Here is a 25,270-nt window from a genome sequence, read left to right on the forward strand (position 1 = left end):
TGAATCTGTTATAAATAAAGAAAATCGTTTCTATTTTTAACCTGCTTCCTCATAGAATGGTTACTATTATTTAGTTTTCTTCTTACAATCTGCATTAATTGCACATACTGTATTTACACATGCACTCCGATCCTAGCAAACATCTATCGTTTAACGGCATTATTCAACTGGGTCCAAATCCATACTCCTAACCTAAACGTCTAATCTTATGGAATAGATTCCATTCGTTTCCGTTGATGCTTACTGGTTAACCTATACGTATATATTTTATAAAAATAAAAATAAAAAGTCATTTGGCGATGAGAACACGCGAGAAGTGTGGACAAAAGTGAAACACCCCTTCCCAAAGCGGGTACAACTACAACACTGTTAGCTTGCATTCTACATTGTATGGAACTCTTGATAAGTGGTTCGAGGATTTGCTTTGCTTCTTATTAGGAATCGTTGGTTTACGTTTGTACTATGCTGTGGTAATGTTGCGTGCATGAGGTACATATTCTCACGTTATTTCCTAGCTCCCCAAATCTTGGTGGAATTCACCCAGTTCGGTTAGAACTTAATCAAAAATAGGTAAACTCTGTTAAGAGTTACAATTTGGCAATTGAACAACATTGACCTGAATCCGATATGTCAACTTGCCATTTCCAACGTGGTTTACCCATTTTTGGGTTGGTTTAGTTTTGACTAAACTGGGTGCATTCCACCAAATTTTGTAAGTTTTGAAATAGCGTGCAAGGTGTTGATTGTAGCAGAGATGCGAACCTTTCTCTGCCATAACGGTGTCAATGGCGGTGGCGACGATAACTACGTCGCCGACGGTGTAATCCTTGGTTATCCTTATTGCTGCTTGATTGGCCTCATGATGATATCCTTGTTCGGTGGTGGTGCACTCGGTTTTTGATGCACGCCTCTGCCGTTACGTCTGGTGGAAAGTAGAGAAAGTAGTGATATGGCATTTAGGATTGGCATGTTACGTTTGAACTTTAAGGTGAAACGGTACGTCATTCGACAATAGCTGTCATCACAATCATTAACTAAACGTATTGGTAAATCAAAGTTGGGACTCGTGGAGAATAGAAGAACTATGAGAGTGATGATGGTTTCAAAATTATTCACGGTGAGGTATACGAGTGTAATCTTAACATACTTTTATTTTGGAAATGGAGCATTTTATTTAAATCTGGTTGCTGCTACAGTTGTAGAAAAGCTGAAATCTATGTCTACACATAAAAATCTGAAAAGAAATTATTTTTTCTTTATTATATGTCTATTAAGTAGTCCTTCTACTAACGTAGCATTAACCAGATTCAAATAAAATGCTCCATTTGCAAAATAAAAGCATTTTAAGATTGCAATCGTATACCTCACCGTGTAAAATTATGGAACCATCATCACTCTCATAGTTCTTCTATTCTCCACGAGTGCCAACTTTGATTTGCCAATTGTGGTATGTCTTCGACACAAATAGTAAGCAACGCATTACATACCTTTAAAGATGAGTGTTGCGAACGCGACATTTTCTAATCAAACAACATCATTAATTATCAAGGAAACATCAGAGTATGAAAAAATTGAATTTCAGACAAACCATGTTTCCTCGTAAAGTTAAAACAGGTATAAAGTATAAATACGCTGTTTTTTAGAAGCCACGTACACATGTCTCACAGGAATTAATTTGGAGTTTCCACCGAAATATTTACCCTGGCTGCTACATGGTGACCCTCCAGAAGGTCAGGATCAACAATTAAAGGGGTCAGTTCATGAAACTGATCCTAAAGCTCTGTAGTTTTTTTCAGAGCCAGATTCACAAGTGTAACAGGTGAAATCAGCACTGTGACCGTGGACTGGAGGCCACGTGGGGATCCACTGGAGGATCCGGAACAACCGTAAAAGTGGTCAATTTATGAAACTGGTCCAAGAAAACCGTATTTCTTTCGAAACCACTTATAAACGCCTTTTTAGAATACATTAGGAGTTGTGACAATAATATGGACCCTGCGGCTCTTGAAATTACCTGCTGGATAATCCGGAACTGCCGGAAATATTCGTTATTGCCAATTTCTATAGCACGGTCTATTTTTAACGTGTTATAGGAATCTCGACTGTATAACTTTTTAGCATTTTCAGATGAAGCTTTCTTAAGCTTTTGTAAGTCAAAGAACAGCTCATGATCTCTTGGTATGCCATTGAGAATTTTAAAAATTATTATCCATTTTTTTTTTGATTTCATCTCCAAATTTCATAGAAATTTTCGTCATGATTTCCTTGAAATGCTTATCAAAATGCTCTTGAAAAGTATCTCTTGGAATTTTCTAGGAATTCTCGTGAAACTCTCTATGGAATTCCCTTGGCAATTTCTATAGAATCTTCAGGAGCTGTACTCAGAGTTTCTTAGGAAATATGCTACAAATTTCCTGTCAAACCCTCCCAATTTTATATCTTTCTTAAAAAAATTCTTATGAATTCTTTTAGAAAATCTCTTGAAACTACCTTCGTTTAAATTCTGTAATGAAATGTTTGTACGATTTTGAGAATTAGATTCCGTTTGAATTATTTCATATTTCCGTGCAGCTCTCCTCGAAATATCTCTTTATTTTTTATTCTTTATTCTTTATTGGGAGCAGAGAAAAGCCCATTTGAGTGGAGCTTATAAAAACTTTTTTTCTCAAATGGGTATAAAACCTCCTCATCTTTTCGCATCAACAGAACAGTACATTCCAAATGATACATTATTAACTTAAGACTAAACAAAATACGACCTTATTCTATTTCTTACTACTACCTATAATTTACTAACTGAGCACTTCACGGAACCTATTTTTATTAATGGAACGTGACAGATGAAAGTCGAAGACATGGTAACAACGGTTGAACACACGACACATACTACTAAAAGGCTCATTATAGCCATAATTAGTACGGAATGTCGATATACGCATAAATTGATGAGAACGGAGAGTACGACGACGAATATCAAAATTCAACTCACATAACACTGTAGGACAATCTATGTGAGATTGAACAACATCAGATATGAAACAAGCCTTAGTGACATTCCTACGAACCTCCAGAAGGTCAAGGTCAATTAATTTACAACGATCTTCATATCTAGGGAGATTATATGGATCATTCCAAGGCAAACGTCGAAGAGCAAAGCGAATAAACTTATGTTGGATAGCTTCTACTTGCTGTACGCTGTTCTGATAGTAAGAATCCCAGACCACAACTGCATACTCCAATGTAGAGCGTATTCAAGCTTCAAACAGTGAATATCAGAGAATTCTTTTGCAGCACGAGCCCAGACATTTAGAAGCTTTGGAGGTTATATATCCTACATGATCTTTAAAAGTAAGTTTCGAATCTAAGAGAACACCCAAATCCTTAACAGTAGATTCTCTCTTTAGAGATATTCCGGCAATGGTGTAATCAAATGAAATGACAGAACGTATACGTCCAATGGAAATTACTGAGCATTTGTTGGCATTCAAGCTCATACGATTAGTTGCGCACCATTTGCAAAAAAGGTTAAGTTCTTTCTGAAGGAAATGTGCATCTTCTTCACAGGTTATTACATAATAGAGTTTGAAGTCATCGGCATACGAGAGCTTAAAACATTTGAGCACTAGGTTGACGTCATTCAGGTACAGCAAGAATAAGAATGGTCCAATATGACTGCCCTGTGGAACACCAGATGTGACATGGAATGGTTCTGATATAGTATTACCAATTTTGACCGACATTGAACGACCAACCAGATAAGAGTTTAGCCAGTCTAGCAACGAACCAGAGAAACCAAGACGTTCGAGCTTTGCAATCAAGATTTCATGGTTGATTTTATCGAAAGCAGCTGAAAAATCAGTATAAATGGCATCAACCTGCTTGTGAGCTTCTATAGTCTTGATGATAAAGGACGTGTATTGGTGCAGGTGGGTCTCTTCGGCATGAACCCATGTTGTGTCGCGGAAACGTAGTTGAGACAATGATGCTTGAGGAAGTCGAGGACAATCAGCTCAAATAGTTTAGACGTAGCACATAGTGCAGCGATTTCTCTGTAGTTTGAAACCTCTCGTTTATCGCCTTTTTTTTTCCTTTTGGTTTGTTTTTTCCGTCGATCTTGTTTTCCGTGCTGAGCACCAATGCTTCCGACGTGCCAGGAAGGCAGCTCCCACACCTGAACCCTACCTATCGACCCATGAACCGGGGATCAACGGCTTTACTTCCCATCCGAAGGAAGGCGTGATCAGAGATGTTATGCCTCAGAACATCCCGGCGGCGCCGACTGGGATTGAACCCAGGCCTGCTGGGGTGAGAGGTAATCACGCTTACCACTACACCACCGGCGCCGTTTATCGCCTTTTTTGTACACGGGAAAAACGAATGATATCTTCCATGTTTAAGGAAAAGATCCGGATGAGAGCGAGCGGTTGAAAATAATAGCTAGACGATGCGAGAGAGCAGAGCTACACTTCTTCAAGATGATAGATGGTGCCGTCCGGACCGGGGTTTGGTGAGCATTTCAACCGAGCGCAAGCTGATTCAACAGTATTATGTGATATCCGTGGAAGAGGACCAATGGCATAGCGGGGAGGTACATTAGCTGCAGCATCAGTCACCAGATGTAGCTCAAATGATTCGTCAGTAAATACTGCTGAGAATTGTTCTTTGAAAAGGTCAGTTATGGCCGGAAGAGAAGAAGCCGAGCTTCATGGTTGAAGGTAGTCCTATTTCCTTCCGCTTTTCGTCGATATATGACCAGAACCTCTTAGGATTGTCTTTTAAATTACGTTGAATTCGACGCAGATAAGTATGAAACAGTTTCTTGTTTAGCCGTTTGAATCTATTTACTGTTGCAGGCGAGGTAATACGACCGTATGTAGGAGTTACGATTCTTGGACAGTTTTTAAAGAGGTGATCTTTTAACCGACTTCAGGCGCTTAAGAAGGTTGTTGGATCAGGGTGGGTACACAGGATTTTTACACACTATTTTGGGGGTAAACTGATCTATGGCATAAGCGACGACGAAAGTGAAGATTTCAATTGATTCAAAGATTCAAGATTGAATTGCAACTATTGTTTACCCCTACCACGATATGTGCTCCTGTCATCGTCGACTTGACGATCTCGAGGGGACACGGGTGGGGTAGGTGTTGCTACTGTACCTTTCGACCATTGACAGTGCGGTAAAAATCGGTAGAATTGTTTCAAACACACAGTTGGTACTTGAACGGGTCGGTTTTCATCTCTTTTTGCCAGTGGTGGCGGGGGGGGGGGACACCCCTCACCATCCCTCTCCAAAGGGGGAGTTTGGTAAAGAGAGATGAAAAAACCGATTTGTACCTTCCTCAAAAGTTGTCCTAGTTCGCTATTCTAATATCTATATACAATCTTCACACTGCCGTACTCTAACGGAACTATCAACACTATGCTTTCATCTACTCCATCTATCGTATAAAAATTACCACTACAGTCTGTTATTTGAAATTAGCATCTTCAACTATGTAAATCGTTGACTTCACGTAGAAGTAATACTAAAAAACATATAGTCAAAGTAAAAGTTTGAAGTTTATTCCTGGAATGGAATAAAAGTTAAATTTTGGACTTGGATTTGGATATTGAGAGTTATTTAGTTGGGGTATCGGAATTTTTTTTTTTCTTGATAAATGTTTTATAATTGTCTTGTTAATCTGGGCATTTGAAATCCGGTAGCTAGGGGAAATGGATGTAATGTTGGCCTAAATGCCCCTCATTTGAGCCCATACATAGATTCATCAATCGACAATATTTTTAAGAGCAACCAAAAATGTCCATTAGTACCGTCCCAATGACGTGTTCATCTAGATAAAATTGATAAATAGCTTATTTTTAGTAAAGGGCCCAATCTTAGTTCCATAGGCCAACATTAGAGCGGTTTCCCCTGTCTTAAAGAACCTGAAGAAAATTTAATTACAATCTGATTTTTCATGATTCTTCTAATACTGTTATTCAAGATTTTTTTAGGTCCGGGAGATTCAAAGTTGGTCCATGAGCTCGAAACAGTTGGTTATTTGATATATTTCTATTTAGAAAAAAAAAATGTTTGAATAGTTTCCAGTTATATTTATAGTGTAATTATTAAAATTCATAATTATTTTCTTTCAATATTCATGTACTAAATTTTTTATAAAATTACAGTCTAGAAAGGATCTGCAATTTTACTTCACTGAATTCTTTGATTAGCTGGAGATCTTTTGAATGCTTCCTTATCAATTTGCAGTTTTGGAAGAATATCTTCACAATAATGCTTGATCAACCTGAAACCTTGAAAAATATTTAGAGGAATTTATTGAAATCTTCGATCAGCTGGAGATATTTAAAGTACTTTCTTACCGATATGCTATCTTGGGAGATCCAATTGAATTTTTGACCAGTTTAAGATCTCTATATTTCCTAATCAAACTAAATTCACTTATATCTGATCAACCGGTAATCTTGAGGGAATATCTAACGTAATTTTAATTTTTTAATCAGTTTAATATATTAAGAATTATAATAGAAAAAAAATAAAGAATTAATCTTGAAAAATATCCAGAGGGCTTTATATCTCCCACCAGCTGTATATCCCTTAAATACTCTCTAGCCAAACTTCCGTCTTGGAAGGATGTCTGAAAGACGTTATTTGAATTTTTGAACAGTTGCAGATCTTCAGAACAATACTAGATAAATTTGAAAAGTCTTGAATAATATTCAGAGAACTTTATTGATATCTCATCGAAAAACCGTGAATATCAACAAAGCTATCGAATATTTCACGACGCTTACGGAACTTATGCGAATATTCTAGTACTTTCAAGAAGTTTCTTGAACTTAAACTTAGTCAAAACCTCTATGAAGTTCCTTAAATAACAATGAACTCATGGGATTTTCCGTCAACTTCTACGAAGTTCTCAGATTTTTTCATAGCTACAACTGAATTTCTGCTCAGCTTACTGAACTTGTACGAATTTCAAATAATTCATACAATCTTCCGTAATTATGTACAAAGTTCCCTTATGCTGAGCTTCTACAAAGTTCTCTGGTTTTATTAAGATCTATAATTGTTTTTGCGATCGCATAACATTCATCAACTTCTCCCGACATCTGGAAAGAACCAGAACCTTTTCTAAGAAATGAAATTACCTGAGCCTCTACGAAATTTCCAGAACATCTACAAATGTTGCCAAGAAGTTTGGCAAGTTTGCAGAATTTTTTTTGAAGTTTCCTGATCTTTTTCAAAATTCCCCGTAATAAACTTCTACAAATTTCACTGCATTATTATGAAGTTTCTTAAACTTTAAGGATTTTCGATGATTTTCTGCAAAGTTTTGTGAAGTTCTACAACGTTTCCTGATCTTCTACGGAATTCCACAAACTCACAAAACCATTAACAAAGTTCCCTGTAATTAAAGTGTGTTAATAGCAGTTAGTTAGTTAGTTAGTTAGAACAAAGAGTTTGACCATGTATGGGTCAAATAAATTATTGGTGATCGAGCTCATATTTTCGCGGTTGTGAATTTTCCACCAGAACATGCCAAAAAAGAAGCATTTGAAAAATTGTAATATCTCGAAATTCGAGGCTGAAGCAAACGTTCACATAAACGGATATTTTAATCAACGGGCAGCTAATTTTATTGTTGAAGACGAAAATGAATCCATTTTGATTCCGATTAAAGGGGAAAATGAAACACTTCATACTTTGTTACAGAAATTGCATTAAATCAAGCAAATCATATAAAAAATCAAAATAATTGCTAGTTAGATTTGCTATTTACTACCATGACTGATGATTTTTGCGTGTCAGAGTCATCTTCTCCTCTTTGGAAAAATGAAGTGTTCCACACTGCTTTTGCATACTCCATAAAGATAGTTGAAAAAACCGCAATGGTGCATAACAATTTGTAAGACCCCTATTTTGATTTCAGTAAGGCAGACTTTTTTGATAGCTCCATAATAAATTGAACAGTATAGATTGGCAACTTGTAATCCGTAGTCATGATGCAGAACATGCAGTTGATGTATTCTATCAGATTATTTATTCTATTATAGAACAGACAGTGCTCATGAAGCAAAAGAAAAAAAAACGAATGCAAAAGCACCAATTTGGTAAAATAGACCGATAATAAATCTTAGAAATAGAAAGTAGAAAGCTCATAAAGCGTACAAGAGAAACAAAAAAAAAAATGAAAATTTTACCTATTATCTTACCACTTGTGACCAACTTAATTTAGAAATTGAAAATGCATATGAAGAGCACAAAAGGGATTAAAACTAACATTAAGTCAGACCCAAAAACCTTTTTTAACTATGCTGAAGAAATGCAAAAATCCAAGAGCTTTCCATCAAAAATGCAATTAGACAGTAGGTTGGTCAATACTCCTAGTCAGATTAGTAACTTATTTGCTGACTTCTTTCAGGGCGTTTATACAATTCACGATGAGAATGAGCAAGATTTAGTTGATTTATCAATATTTTTTGTATCTCCACAAGCCAATGAAGAACATCGCAGTTGATAATTTAACTGTCAATGAAATTATACGTGGTCTTGAAACCTAGGATGCTTCAAAGGGTGCTGGACCGGATGGTTTACCACCTATTTTTTAAAGTCAGGAGCTAGCAAAACCTTTATTATGGCTGTTTAATTTATCCTTGGAGTCGAGTGTACTTCCTTTACTTACTAGTTAACCTTTACTGATCACTACAATAACATTATCTACAAAGCAAGCAACATGCTCGGTACCATTAAAAAATTTAGTTTGCACTTAAATGATCCCTACACGAACAAAACACTTTACGTAGCATATTCGAGGCCTCTTCTCCAATAGTTTAGCAAAGTTTGGGCAACCATATCATGGTACACATGTAAACCGCATTACAAAAGCAGTTCTTGTTGTTTGCTCTAAGAAAGTTGGGTAGGGCGAGTTTTCCACTTCCATCTTATGCATCGCGTTGTATGCTAATTAATTTATATGAGCTCAAAAAGCGAAGAGAGTTCGCAATCATTGCTTTTTATAAACGATGTGATTTCGCAAAGAGTTAACAGCCCCGAGATTTTGGAAAATATTATTTTTTATGCTCCCACTCGCTCACTGCGGAATAGAAATTTGTTTAGCATCAACAATCATAGAACAGACTATCCCAAAAATAGCCCATTGAATAGAATGATTTCTTGCTATAATACATACAGTGAATCTATTGACATATCAATGAATAAAAGTACGCTTAAAAAAACTTTCTTCAATAGGTTAGCTAGGTATCAATAATAAAATATAAATGTTTTGCAAGTACTTGAAGTAAAATTGTAACAATTAGCGTTTAAGTAAAATTGTAAAACGGTCTACACTGATTGTCGACAAATAAATAAATAAATAAATAAATAAATAAATAAATCAATAAATTAAGAAATGGACCTGGACCACTTCTATGAAGTTTCCTGGAATAATCAAAGTTCCCCAAACAGAAGTTCCCACTTCTATGAAGTTTTCCCAAATTTTAACAAAGCTCTCTGAATGTATACGAAATTCTCTGAAGCTCTGTGAATTTCTCCGAATACCTATTAAATTTCCTGAAAAGCTACGCTGTCCCCTGAACATCGACAAAGTTGCTGAAATTTTACGAAGTTCGATGGAATTAAAGAAACGATTCCCGAACATCAACGAAGTTCTCAAAGTTTCTACAAGATTCACGAAATTTCTCTAACGTTCTGAAGTTGTTGCTGAAGTTCAACAAACTTCGCTGCACTTCTACGAAGTTCACTGAAGTTGTACAAAGTTCGCTGAGCATTCTCAGAGTTAACTGAACTCCTATTTGCTGCACTTTAAAAAATTCAACGTAGTTCCCTAAAATTGTACGAAGTTGATAAAAATTCTACGAAGTATCCTGTAGATCTATAACAGTCCCTGAACTTTTACGACGTTTTACGAACCTTTAGGAAGTTCTCTGAAATCAAATGAGTGGCTTTTGACTTCTAAGACGTTCCCGGGATTTTTTATCCCGGGACGTCCCGGGATGGAAGCTCTAACCCTGAATATTATCTAACATGAGAATTTTCTTAAGTTTGAGATCCTTAAAATCCTATAACAATACTATACAATACAAATATACAATACTATAATTTCAACACAAAAAGCTTGAACAAACGATCATTGCTTGTTTATCATCAGTATGCTTATAAGGCTTATGAAATAAATACAATAAAATTTTATGTTTCACCATTAATATAATAGTAGGCTTCGCCATAATAGGTCGTATTATTGGACGAAGTGGAAAATAAAATAACAAATAGCCTTAACGCCTTTTGATTTAATGGCAGTTCCAGAGTTTCTATTTAACCCGTTGAAGCCCGGGACAATTTTTTTATTTTAAAAAATGTGTATCTCAGAAATACCATGGCCGAATAAATTTAATTTTTTTAACATAATTCCGGAGAGTGGTTCTTACATCTGTTGGGTGGTACTCCACCTAAGGCCCCTCCCTCTTTGTTATATATTCTAGGATGTGTTGGCACGGGAGTGTTTTTTCAATCTTTATCATATATCTTACTTATCATTGCGACAACATATGATTTGTTATTGTAACTCGAGAAAATAATAAAGAACAATCATAATAACCCATGTTTACCTTGGAATCGATTCCGGATGTTCCGGATTATGGTTTTATATGGTCAAATTTATTATCTCACATAACCATATCATGCGACATATCAAATCACTTCTACTCGATGATCTCAAAATGATAACCATAGAGCTAAATGGTGACCGTAGAACCGGTTCTGGATATTCCGGATTATGGTTCCATATGGTAAAATTTAAATCTCTCATAATGCCATGCTCAGCCATGGCTTCTCTGAAATACAATTTTTTGAAAATAAAATGTTTGTCCCGGACTTTTAAGGGTTAATCACGGTTTAACAAATCAAAAAAATGCCACAGGCCCTCATAGCCTCCGATAAATTTTTTATTGCTACGCCAATGGCCACCATGCAATTAGTAAAATACATTTTACGGGTGATAGATTTTCAGTTTGATCTTCCATATGGGATATAAAGTTATAGTTTTTGGCAAATGGTTCAGTTTTGACACCGTGTCAAAATTGAATAGAATTTAAAAATAATGTGTTTTTGCTCCTTGTGAAAACAGTTTTCAATAAAAGGATAATCATTTATACCGACTATGTCATAAAGATGACTCACGGTGGTTCAAAATCAACGAAATCATAAATAAAATTAAAAAAAAAATCATTCGATTTTGGCACGGTTAGATTACGGCAACACTAAATTTTTGGGCTTGTTGCCAAAATCGTATTTCTGTATTTTGAGTTTAGAAAATCGTTATTTTTATGTTTGGTTTGGATGACATTTCCTCTCATAATCGCCTAGCGCACTCTACATTGATGTAGCATCAAAAGAACCTATTGAATAGTTTCATTTTAGGTGGTAACCAGATAGTCATTGAAAAAATATGAAAATTGACATCCCCCCCTCCTTTACCCGGCTTATTTTCATCACTGCAAACGAACTCAAGCAGCTATGTTTACGAAAATACGGCAATGCTTGATGAAAACTCACACCACAACAGTTGCTTGCTTGACTTCAAGTATCGTGCGAATTTAAACCTTAAATCATATCGTATTGGCTTACCGCTGGCTTACTCGGGCAGTTCGCTACTAAGTGGTCTTCGCCCTTGCAATGGTGGCACCGTTTCGGAAGAGGACCCAAAGCGCACATCTGAGCAATATGGTTGGCAAATTCACCGCAATTGTAGCATCTGTCGAGAATTGATCTTCTGTTAATATCGCATTGCACATACGCCACCACTCAAAACCTACCTCATCTTCCGGTACTTCCGCTTGGCACGTGGCCTAAATTCGCTGCCTTTGCACTGACTCAGTGACGGCCCGTAGACCTTGGTCGCTTCGTATCCCTTATCAGTCAACTTGGCTTCAAACTCCACCGGTTCATTTTGCCCCAGCGATCGAAATCCCTCCATCTGAAGAACGCTCTAGAAGCCAACGAAATTAGCATGATTCTGACAAAAATTCCCTCATCCAGTCCCCTTACCTGATGAACAAACACATCCTGTCCACCGTCGTCCGGTGTGATGAAACCCCATCCCTTGATCACGTTGAACCACTTGCAGAGTCCCCGCCTCGGTTGGGTCTTTCCTTCTGTAAAAAAAAGAAGAAGAATCAAGCATCAGCTCATAACTCACGCATCAAAAGCCATCGGATGGGGTCAAAACTATCAGATTAACGTCAGTCGCGAGTGGAGAAATTAAAAAAATCTTCGATTGAAATCCCAAGATAAAAGTGACACCTTTCCGGTTTGAAGTTGAGTAAACCCCGAGAGCAGAAGCAGAAACCTTATAGTTTCCTGTTTGTTTCTGAAAAGCCGCCGATCAACTATTTATGTAAAATGTCGTCGTCCTTCTGTTCGTTCAACTCTTGAGGAGAAAAACAATATTTCTATGATGAAATGAATCCGCTACCTGTCTAACGGTTTTTCTTGCTGCGAATTATGACAAGGAATGTTGTTTTTGTTGTTTTGTTCTCGGCAGGCAGGCAGGCACAGTCAGAGGACGAACGTGTTCGCTTTCCCTGTGCGTTTTGCACCGATCTAGAAATCTCGTCATTCATGCGTCAAATTTTGCTTTTTTTTATTGTTCCTCGGGAATTAGTTTTTCCCCTTTTTCTAAGATGGGGGTTTTATGATTTTGTTTTTTTCTTCTGTTGCATTATGTAAGAATGATACAGAGGCGTGAGTAGAATTGGCGCGGTCATAGTCCAAGGCCCTCATAAGAATTTTTTTTCAAATCTGAAACCAGGAAGCGAAATAAAGTGTCTACTTCTACACAACTCCTACGCTTGCAAGATGATGGAGGAGGCTGATCACAAATCAGTTGGGCAGCACATCGGGTCTCGTATGAAAAAATCATGTCAAATTCTGCGATATATATAGCGCCAGAGATGCCAGATTTACAGACATGTCTGTGAATTTACAGACTTTAATTTTTTTCACAGATATTTTTTACGTGACAGACATTTACATACTTTTTAGTTTTTTCACAGATATTTACAGACTTTTGTAATCAAGGGAAAATTTTAAAATTTATTTGATTACATCGTTTTACATCTTTAGTCAAATTACACGTGCGATGCATTTTGCAACACGCATTAGAAATTCGCGCGTTTTCAAATCCACCTCACGAACGAGTTGTCACTGTTAGAGTCGGTGTATAATGAGTCACGCCAAGAGTGAAGCCAAGTCTACCTATTGAACTGTCAAACCGGCTACCTATCGTGCAAAGTAAACAAGCATTACGATGCTATGAAAGGTCCACGAAAGGTATTGCAATTAAATATTAAATATAACCGAAGAAATGATCATATACACACAGTGAGCATAACATTTGTCATGCGATACGTTTTGTAATGATCAGTAATGACAATTTCTACTATTTTCCCTTAAGATAATTCCACAAAATCACTGATATAATGATATACTACAGCCGTTATTTTTTTTCCTCGCTAGAAGTCATTTGAAGTTGATGCAGAAGTCCTCTGTTGCCAAGTTAAAAGAAAGGGAATCTTTCGAAAACCGTGATGCGAGTTCAACTGTTTTTCTCTTGGCGTGACTCATTATACACCGACTCTAGTCACTGTAACAGACGGTCATATCCGGGACGGGACTTGACAATTCAGCTTCTCACTCTTCTTAATGTTTTTGATGAATGCCCGTAGAAAATTAGTGCATGGTGTTTGACGGAGTAGACCGATGATGCCAGGATTGCAGAATGATTCTTCTATTTTTATTTTTATTTGATTCGGAGTTTCTACCGCAGCTTAGCACCTTGTACATCATTTTTGTTTAAGGCTCAAATGTCAATCAATCAATCACTTGCTTGTATTTGTTTTCCATTTTGGTGGTATTGGTGTTATCGAGAATATCACAAATCATGAAAAACTAATACAGCTACATCTTACGTATTTTATGAGATTTGATAGATGGGTAGTATTGAAATCATGCTGCTTAGTATATTTAGTATATTTTCTTAAAATCTCAGGTAGGAGTTCGTCCCAAAAGTACTCGAATGATGCACCCCATTCTGCCAATTTATTTATGGTAGGGTAAACGCTCCTATAGTTGCGGTACGTTAGAAGCGTTAGGTTCCTATAGGTGTGTATTGAGACTCCATACACAACTATAGGAACCTAACGCTTCTAACGTACCGCTACTATAGGAGCGTTTACCCTAATAGTAAGAATACAATAAAATACCCAAGTACCAAAAACGACTTGTGATCTGACGATCAAATGGTGAAACGACCCCAATCAAAAAAAATGTCACTGAATCTGGATATTCAATCTATATTATTTGTGTTTGCCAATGAACTAACTTTTAATTACAACCTCATTTTCTATTATTTTTTTAAGGAACATATTTTCGAAGAAATCCATTACTTTATCTTCAACTCTCACCTGGAAGTAGAGTTTTTTTTTATCCAATGTGACACTTACTCTTACATCCCATCTTAACCGAACTGTCATGAACAGAGCCCTTTATCGCTGTTTTTATTATTAAAACAGTTTTCCCGTCTGCGGAAACGCCTGAAATATATTTTGTTAAATGTTGATATCAGTGAAAGTAAGGACGCAAGTGTATTATATGTTGATAAATGATCATCAGGAATGCAACAAATAAAATTATGACATTTGTCAAAAAACATTTTGCGGCCACTGAGGCCGTACTGAAATTTATCATTTATCAATTGACTGATTGGAGCGATATTAATTTTCTCTGTCTTCGGGTAAGACACGCACGGGAAACTCCTTGTCTTCACTATCATTTTTCACTGTATCACCAGCTCTAATGATTTTCTTAAGTTCTTCTCGTTTATGTGCAGCTATTTGTGCTTTCGATTTCCGCGGCATCGTTCGAATATTGACTAGGTATATGATAAGGATGTCACGCACAGCTACACTGTGTTGTTTGTTTGTAAACATCAGCATAATCATATGGTCGAACATATGATATTTTGGTTAGTAGTGTTGCCGGTTTACCCAAAAGAGAAAATATGTAATTTTATTAAAACAAAATTTCGATAGAAAAGTGTCATCTAGGGCGATGATTTTATCTTTTCAATAAATAAAATATTCCTGAATAGAAAATAATTGAGTTGCTATGCACAAAGATGCTTCTATCAATCATAGAATTTATTTTACTGAATCTTATGTAATAGTTTCATGAAACTGTTTTGGCAACATTGGCCAATGATTGCTGCTAGGATAAAACATGGGATGCGTAGCTTAACGCATACATTCATAATGTGCGCATGTGTCAGTCTTGTTGTGATCTTTCGTTGTTTACCGGTAAATCGTGAATAAAAATACAGTTTTTCTACTAATTTTCATTATAAATCGGGTTTAACTTATTAGATTGTGAAAGTAGATATATGTGCAGATGTAGTGAAGACAATTCAAATACTGTATTCCTTCTGGAAGTGAGTAAAATAAGCGGTGTTCAATTTGGGGCTTGGATTTTTTTTTATTGTGATGATTTTTTGTGTGTCGTAGTGCTAGGCCAAAAAATAAATTCGATGTTATTGAAAAGCAGATATCTACCCAACAAAATGAGATATTGCTTGAATAAAAGGTGAGTGCATTAAGATAATGAATCAGAGCAAACTTCGAAATACTTGTTGTTGATGTATTTTGTGTGTTTAGGCTGGAAAAAGCTTCAGAAGTTGTGGGTGGTTATTTTCATTAACTCGTTCCCACTTTTTGATGATCATCATTGATGACACCTTCTGAGGCTGACTGTTAGTTGCCTCTTAACACAATAAAAACAACCATAAACAAACAAGAATATCCATCGCTTAAAGCACGCCGTGGACCCTATTTTCCAACTTAACTTAAATTTTGCAAATATAAACAATTAACAACGCCATTGACGTCAACATTGATTCCGGCATCACTGCCAATCAGAGTGAGCCCTCTATCCTTTTTATTCCACGATTGCTACTGTCAAATCGACCAATCAGCAACTGGCTCGGATTTGACAGCAAATTGGCTCGAAGTCGCTGCCCGATTGTCAAGTCCCTTCCCAGCGATCATAGTAATAGACCTGTCAATGTGCTGCCATGTTGTATCCAAAACGAACATTTTCCATACGATTTGGCGGTTTGTTTGGATACGCCAACTCACGTTGACCGGTCTATAACTTGACTGTCTATAGTCACTGTCTTGAGCTTGAGCTTGAGCTTGATTGACCGCCCACGGTTGCTACTCTGTTACTGCCAGATCAGCTGTAATTACACAGAGAACCAATAGACGATGCTTGGGACTAGCAATCATCCTCAATGTGTAAAAACTGGTGATCTTAAATTAGGCAATACCAGCGCCGGCCGCGCCCGAACACAGGTCAAGAAAGGAATGGAAAGGATTGTGTTGACATGACACTCGCTTTGATGGAAGCCGAGAACACCTCTGCACTTCCACGAGAAATCACTGGGATGTTGGATAAGAGGGTTGGGTTTGCAGCAGGGTTCGTTTTGGTAAACGATAAGCTGAATTGATGTCCTAACGATCATATAACGCGAAGGAGCTTGGGACTAAACCCACGGTCTTCTGCTCAGTAAGCAAAAACGTTTGCCACTAGGTAGACGAGCACCTTTTTAATCACCGAGTTGCTGTTATTACCATATTAACAAATAAAACGATTGACGAATCTTGAATGTGGATGGGCCTGAGATTAGACTCATGATGTTCTGCTCAGTAAGCAAAAACGGTTGCTCTAAGGCCACCGAGCCCCTCATATCACATAATACCGTTGCTCAAATTTGTGTATCCATTCAAACCCGGAACCAACGACAACAACGAGTTTCGCAAAATACACGATTACCAAGCGATTTTACCATAAATCTCTTTGATATGTAAGGACCTGGGACCGCGTTTTTCTGCTCAGTAAGCAGGCCACTGTAACCGACGATCTTTCAAATCCGAAAACTAAAAACTACGAAAATGTACTAAGGCCTTCATTAAGTTCCACTTTCACGCGACGTTCAATGACAGGGTCCTATCCAGGATTACATCTGAAAAATACAAATCTGGCCAACGCCCACCTAAACGTGTTCTAATCCACCTGAAATGACTAACGAATGGAAGACTTTGACTACCCAGCCATGCAATAGTCTCATTCCGTGCCTTATGGCAACTTGATGATTCTATTGCGCTCATCTTTTGGCACCACCCAGGGGAGACTTGGTCCTATACCCAATGCTTAACTTATCTATTCCACTCAGCTACTCGCAATTTCTTGTGATATAGTGGGCGGAATATTATTATACGAGACAATTCAATGCAGACGTCTTTCCAAATTTGGCAGATCGACAGGTAATCGGTGAGTTACCACGATAGTTGCTATTCAACAACTCGACAACGTCCCATCGTCAACGCCTGCTATGAAAATTTCCCATTGCAGACGCCAACGAAATGACGTCATCGAGCTATCGATCAACTACCCTGGTTATCGCCTGGTACCTTATAGCACGATGCTAGGAGGGGAACCGGAAGAATCGATGAGCTACCTCTCCCCCCTTGGCTGTCTATAGTCACTGTCACTGAACAAATGAATGAAACGGACAGTGTGTTTCCATCACAGGACTGCATCGCCTGTCATCTGCAAACCAGAGACGTTGAATAGAGACACGCATTGGCGTTGACGGCGACTCTGTAGTTCTTTACTCCTATGAGAAAATCCATAAGCAAACGTCAGCCTGTGCGTGAAATATGGCGGACTTTGTACTATCCTTTCACTCCACCGAAAATTCCCATAAGAAACTGTCTATATTTGCTGGAAGAGCAAATATTTCGACGGTGCCGTCAACGAAGGGGACGCGAAGGGGAATTATTGACAATAATATTGATGATGTGAATACAAACATATTGTCAATATCGATACATTAACGTCAATATAGAATGTATTGACAGTACGATTATTGTCAATAAAAGCAATAGTGCAGGGTCCAGTTGAAGCAAGAAGAAACAAACGAACCGTCAAACGCTGAACCAAACGAGCAAAGTCAATAAACATTACTGTTCGCTCAATTCACCAGAAAGGACTATTGTTCGCAATGATGAAAAAAGTGTTTAATTATTTTGACGAAATATTTTTTTTTTCTTTTTTTCTTTGGTTTGTTTTCCGTCGATCTTGTTTTCCGTGCTGAGCACCAATGCTACCGACGTGCCAGGAAGGCAGCTCCCACACCTGGACCCTACCTATCGACCCATCAACTCATGAACCGGGGACCAACGGCTTTACTTCCCATCCGAAGGAAGGCGTGATCAGAGATGTTATGCCTCAGAACATCCCGGCGGCGCCGACTGGGATTGAACCCAGGCCTGCTGGGGTTAGAGGTAATCACGCTTACCACTACACCACCGGCGCCGCTATTTGACGAAATATTTTATATCTGTTATTTATTTATTTATTGTTCATCAATTAAATACCACATTTATAAGTCATTAAAAACAATTTCGATTCCGAACGTTTTATTTAGTTTTATGGTAATAAAAAGGATTGCGCTGAAAGCAAAACAGTAATATATGACAAAAGTTATACTGTCATGGAGCGACTGTCATCTCTCGTCTTCGCTTTATTTTTGCAAAATGTTGCGGCGCACTTCATTTTTATTCAGTTCTGGTCGAACGTTCAAATTTTCTCAACAGAATTGCGGCACTGTATGAAAGACATTTGAAGCCACTCGAAGAAACAGGGTTGCCAAAAGATCTCTCAAAAACCGTGCTGCTGTTTTGACTTTGCGCGCCTCTATCAACGTCTCTGCTGCGAACAACTCGAGTGAAACCTGATTTCTCTGGTGCTAATTTGACAGCTCCTCTTTTTCCTCTATGATTAAGCTTGGTACATGTAGCGCCGCGTTGCGGAAAATATATAGAGTTTTCTAGATAACGTTATAGGAAAGCATGATTCACGCAAATTGTGCTCGTCAATTCGAAAACAACTACATCATTTTTTAATTGTCCATTGCGGGAAAGTAAGAATGGTATTTCATTTGTTGCCACCTTGCCGCATTTAATGTTACATGGTTGGAGCTTAAATAAATAATGGAACACCAGTGCTGCTGATGTTTTCGGCAGTTTCAAGAACTGGATCGCATTGCAGGGGGTTGGTTTCCATCCTTCTTCTTCTGCTTCTTCTTCGCATTTCAAGCTTATTGCATATCGCATATTAGCTTATTGCCTGCTCTCAACTTAGTTTTCTAGATGCACTTCCTCAGTTATTAATCGGGAGCATACTCTACGCCCAGGGAAGTTGAGAAATTGTACTACTGAAACATTCCTAGACCGGACCGGAAATCGAGCCCAGCCATCTCCAGCATGGTCTTGCTTTGTAGCTGCGAATCGGGAAAAAAATCAATAGCGATCTATGGGAATCTGGAACAAATTTTCTGAAACTTGTTCCACGCAAATTGGTCCAGCCATCTCTGCAAAAATTGAGTGAGTTACACTCATACAAGCTAGCATACATACATACATACATACATACATATATACACACATACAGAAGAAAATCGATCCCGTTGAAATGAGTCTATTGGTTTATGCCATTCGTCTCTCCGGGTTTGTAACAAAATTTTTTTTTCAAGTGATATCATAGCCTTTCGGCACACCTTGTTGTACGAGAAAGGCAATAAGGTTGGTATCAGCAAATTGTGTTATATTTAGCCAAGTTTTTCTCCCCCAGGTGTGTAATTTTTTTGCAAAATGTAATGAATATGTTGCTTGATATATCTTATTTTAAAACTGTATTTGTAAAATCGTTACAACAGCGTTAGTGATTAGCGCCTATTCATCGTACTTGGCTTCGTACTCTCCATTTCTCGATGATCTTTATTTCGATATTCCTTCCTTTCTGAATCGTTTCAGCAACCCTGATCAACAACTGGCGTGCAAAAGGACCAGTACTAAGTAACTAACGGATTTCCACACTACATGGCATATAAGATCGACTTAAATTTGAGTTTAAATTACTCAAACTTTAGAAAAACGTAGTTTATTGAGAAAAAATTTCGAACATGACAAAAATCGTCGAAAAATTTAATCATTATAGAAGTATACACTCAAAGAACAAAATTACAAATCCAATGGAAAATATTCATTAGAATTTCACATAACTTTCATGTGATATCATAATTGGGAATTGCACCACAAAATCATATGCGTCAAATGAAATTTAAGTGATTTATCATATAGAACCTAGCCGGCGCCGGTGGTGTAGTGGTAAGCGTGACTGCTTTCTAACACCCCGATGGGTGTGGGTTCAATACCAGCCGAGGTCGGTGGGATTTTTCTGAGGCATAAAAATCTCTGGTCACGTCTTCCTTCGGCAGGGAAGTAAAGTCGTTGGTCCCAGCCCATGTGTGTTGAATGGGTGCGATATTCTACGCAGGTGTGGAAGCTGCCTTCCTGCACATTCGATTGCCGTCAATGGATGGCAATCGATGTCCGTCGGTGATTGGCACTAGATTGCGGAACAGAGACCGACGTTAAATAAAGGAAAGAAGATCATATAGAACCTATGTGATCACATGAATATTATGTGAAATTCAGATAGATATTTTTGATTTTGTTAATGGAAAATTATTATATGCATTCCGAATGGAAACTGCATGAAAGCTTTTTTCCGTGTACTAATTTCATATGTACATCGAGAAGTTGCTCATATTAGAAAACAAATTCCTGTTAAAGGTTGGAAAGTTTTACTCAGTCTATGACTTAACTACGTTTTCAAGAATATGAGTGAACTAATCTCAACTTTGAGTCGACCTAATTTGTCGTGTAATCGAAATTTATCTTTTTTATTAATTGCTTTTAACGTATACGACGTAAATGGATGCATTCCCAACTCCAATTAAGTTGAATTCATTAAAAGCAGGTATTTTTTGCTCGAGCATGACTTTTGCTGACATTTCAAATTTTGCATATATTTCATGACTTCTATAGTCGTTATATTTATAGTCTTGCGAATAGAAATTCGATTTATCAAAAAGCAGAACGAATGTAACATATTGTACACCAACAACTTTTAAAAACAAAACTGTGATAGTTCTTTCTTAGCCAACCGAATGCAAATGAACAGCATCATCGGGTAGGTGAAACTTTCCACAATTCGATGATGGTGTTGTTTTGCGTAGGCGAACTTTAAGCCACAAGAAAAGGATTGCCGAAGATTTGTTGCCAAAAGCTAATGTGCTCTTTTCTGTTACATTCAAAGTGTTTTTATGTTACTTCATACGCGAAGTTAACGATTTTCAGAGTTGGTTGGAAATGCTAACATGAAGCTTTAGTGTGATGATTTATTAGCTAGAGAATGATATTTAGAAGAGGGTAGGTGGATAGTTCCGTTAGAGTACGGCAGTATGAAAATTGAATAGAAGTTGAAAATGAGCGAAGGGCCATTAATGCGACAGTTTTAGCCTGTAGACTTGGAGACATACTTCAAGTCTCCGCGTACATCGTACGGGTTAGGCAAAAATGTGCGTCTATCTTTTAAAAACTGTCGCATTAATGGGCCTTCGCTCATTTTCAACTTCTATTCAATTTTCATACTGCTGTACTCTAACGGAGCTATCCACCTACCCTCTTCTAAAGATCATTCTCTAGCTAATAAATCATCACACTAAAGCTTCATGTTAGCATTTCTTTTCTGTTGTTGGTCGTGATATGCTCGATTGGCTCCGCTATTTGACTTCTCAGTTGGGGTTCCCAAAATTCTATCCGCCAAACTATAAATAAAGTAACTATAATAACCCCCCCCCCCCCTCCCCCACCGTACACGCCAAACTTCTGCTAATTTGATTCAGCCCAATTACAGACATTTTTCGCAGACTTCTGAAAAAAAATCTAGCATCTCTGCATCAGACTGAAGGCTGAAGCTAGGCGAATTGGACTTGCCATCAACGCATCAAAGACAACATACATGAAAGAAAGAGGTTCTAGGGAAGACAATGTTAGCCTCCCACCCCGAGTTCAGATTGACGGTGATTAAATCGAGGTGGTCAATGAGTTCGTGTGACGCATTGTGGCAGAGAGTCGTGCCTACTTTGGACTCTGGAGGACGCTCCGGTCGAATAAAAATCGCTGCCGCACGAAGTTGACTATCTACAAGACGCTGATTAGAGCGGTGGTCCTCTACGGCCACGAGTGCAGATGGATGACGGAACGTGGAGAAGGCGAATGAATTATGAATTGTACCAGCTGCTGGGAGAACCATCCACATTGCAAAAATGGGTACCTACGGTGGGCTGGACACGTCGCAAGAATGCCGCACGACGACCCAGTGAAAATAGTTCTCGAAAGCGACGCAACACGAACAAGAAGAAGAGGCGCGCAGCGGGCAAGGTAGATCGACCAAATAGAAGGCGACCTGCGGACCCTTCGCAGACTACGTGGCCATGGATCAACTTCTTCGGACAACAGAGGACAACAAGACCTTAGCCTGATTGGTAAGGTATGAATTCGATATCAATCAATAACAGATGAATAAAGATAAAGACTTGATAGTTAGATGTTTAAACAAGGTGAAGAATATATCAACCAAATTCAACAAATTCCCACTCACATTGAACTCGAAAAAGTACCGAACAGCGAAAAAAAAAATAACCCCATAAACCTCTACACGCCAATGAAACAACTCCACAATGGATGGAATCGAACAAGACTGTTGATCATAAACGTGTAAAATTTAATCCGCTTGCTTTCGTTCTTCCTAGTTCTTCGCTGCGAGCTCATCAAAGGGAAGGCGCGAGGGAACCAGTATCATCCTTTCCTAACCGTAGCTTATTAGTTTAATTTTTCTTTTCTTTTGTTCGCAATTGAAATTCCTTCCCGGCGTCCTTTTTGGCAACCCCTGGGTCCAATGTTCGGATCTTACAAGCATGTGAATAAATTATGATTAGAAATACATTAGAGACATTAGAATGTCTTTTATTCGTCTGCCAAGCGTCAAATTCGAACAAGGCTTCACAGTGGGCTAAGGAAGGACGAAAAGGGGGAACCCTGCCGTTCGCTGTGCAAAATGCGTTCCATCAAAATGTAGCAAAAATTGATTGAAGCGCTTGTTCGGACCTCGCCGGGCCCATCGTTCGGGGCTCGAAGCGCAATGAAGTGAGGGCATCCTAGTTTGACCCCTGCGTACTTCCCCCAGCACTACATTATTCTGATTTGTACTACCCGCAAGGGCAGCTTCCCTTCAAGGGTTTTTCGCTCCTCAACTTTTGGAACTTATAATTAGACGTCCTTTCCTTTGGTTGACGAACGAGTAGCAGCAGCAGCAGCAGCAGAAAGATCCGAGGAAACAAACGAGGATAAAAAATCCAAATGCGTAAGGTGAAAGCATGACAAGGTTTCTTCTTCCTGGATTTGACGAAGGCATGTTCGGAACGGTGCGTAACACACATTGTTTGTGGAATTGAAATTAGGACAAGCTCAATGTGAGGGAACGAGCGTAAATATGAAGATGAGAAAAAAAAAGAGTTTAAAGAAATCGCCGAGGGGAAATTTGAGAACCGGCAGAGACTTAGGTACCTGGCCGTGGCGTGGTGGATCGACGGTGCAAGGCTTCACGGATCTAATTTTGTTAATAAAGGATTATTCAAATTACGGCGGGAACAACAACGAGGAAGGACCTGCCATGCGCTGGCTGATGCTCTGATTCAGTGAATGGACGCTTGCTGCCGTATTGTAACATTTCAAAGCCGTATTGTAGCAGGGATTTTGCGCACAAGGGGGACGGATGACTGACCGATGGTCAGTTGTGACGTGGATGTGATTTATGTAGTTGCGATCTTTGGTTCGGCCTGGTAGTAATCGGGAAGAAAATTCATGGCAAATGAAATGATTTGGACCGAAAATCGCCCATTGCGTGTTTGTTCGATGAAAGAAAACCACTACCAAATTTGATGCACAACTAACAACATCTTGAGCTCACAAGAAAATCGTAATTAAACTTACAATGATGCTTGCTTGGAACGGAGCACAACATGTCTTTTGGAAAGTGAAACCAACACAGCTAAAAAAAAGTAGTGTAAATTTTCGTTACTATGATGCACATAAATGGAGCGTCATATATCATACAAATTTAGATTATAGATCGTGTAAATTTATGAGACGTGTCATGCAATATCCCATAAATTGTATGCAACTGTCCACTTTTGTTTGCAACATTTATTGCAAGTTGCTAATTTACGTGAAAAGAAAGTTTACATGTATGAATGTTTGCATGCATGGATGTTTACATCGCCAGTAAAATTCAGAATTTTTTGGTGTGAAGATACGTATTATGTAAACTACGATGGCAGTTCTGAGTCTCTCACATAATTGCAAGAATATCTTTGAGCTATGATTTGATCTATTGAACAAATCTACAGAATAATATCTTATCAACCAGAAGAATTGGAAAAGTACCCACAAAAAAATAATGCAGGTTTTTGATCAATTGAGGGTCTTTGGAATAATTCCAGGTCAACTGGTTCTCTTGCAAGAATATATAAGAGGCTTGATTTGATCTACACAGCAAAAAAATAATTTTGATATCACGTCAAAGTGGATGCACTACAATCATGTCGAAAATATGGTGTAATATTACTTGCTAAAAAGGACAAAATTATCATTAATACAATGCATGAACTGACATTACGCTGCTTTTACTGCATTTGTTTATTTATGTGGTCATAAAAATTACATGAAATTTTCGACATGATTGTAGTGCATCCACTTTGATGTGATATCAAAATTATTTTTTTGCTGTGTACAGAACAATTAGAACTCTCCAGAATAATTTCTAATCAACTTGAAAAAGTGCCAAAATACCCAGAGAATATTATGCAGGCATTTGACTTTGCATGCCGTTTCCTCGCAAAGCATAGGCCACCACGCAACCAACAGCATCATCGGATAGGGAAAACCTTACCATTGATTTGCGTGGGTGGCCTTTGGTTTACGAGGAAAGGGCTTTCAAAGTTTTGTTTACGAAAGCTGGTAGACCCTCTTCAATTGTTGATCGAGATTTCCTGATAATCTGACTTTCATGCAGGAATATCTTAAAATGATTTGATTTATTGAACAATTTAAAAAAAAAAAACTGCAGAATAATAACTTATCAAACCAGAAAAGTTTTCATAATACCGGAGAGCATTATGCAGGTATTTTAATAATTGATGGTCTTTGGAATTACTCCTGATCA

The 25,270-nt window shown here is 38.0% G+C and overlaps 1 protein-coding gene across 1 annotated transcript in view; it reads right to left on the minus strand.

Moving 5' to 3' along the window:
- Positions 1–25,270, minus strand: part of lin-28 — a 68,073-nt gene that overhangs the window by 37,196 nt on the left and 5,607 nt on the right. The window contains exons 2-4 of the mRNA XM_065217917.1: positions 12,071–12,177; positions 11,839–12,011; positions 11,651–11,777 (exon numbers count right to left, since the gene is read on the minus strand). Of these exons, the coding sequence (XP_065073989.1) occupies positions 11,651–11,777; positions 11,839–12,011; positions 12,071–12,177 (407 nt within the window). The remainder of the gene's footprint in view (positions 1–11,650; positions 11,778–11,838; positions 12,012–12,070; positions 12,178–25,270) is intronic.

This window comes from Ochlerotatus camptorhynchus, unplaced genomic scaffold (genome assembly GCF_037179485.1).
Source record: "Ochlerotatus camptorhynchus isolate MF236.1 unplaced genomic scaffold, CSIRO-AGI_Acam_v1.1 ptg000082l, whole genome shotgun sequence".
Classification (NCBI taxonomy): domain Eukaryota; kingdom Metazoa; phylum Arthropoda; class Insecta; order Diptera; family Culicidae; genus Ochlerotatus; species Ochlerotatus camptorhynchus.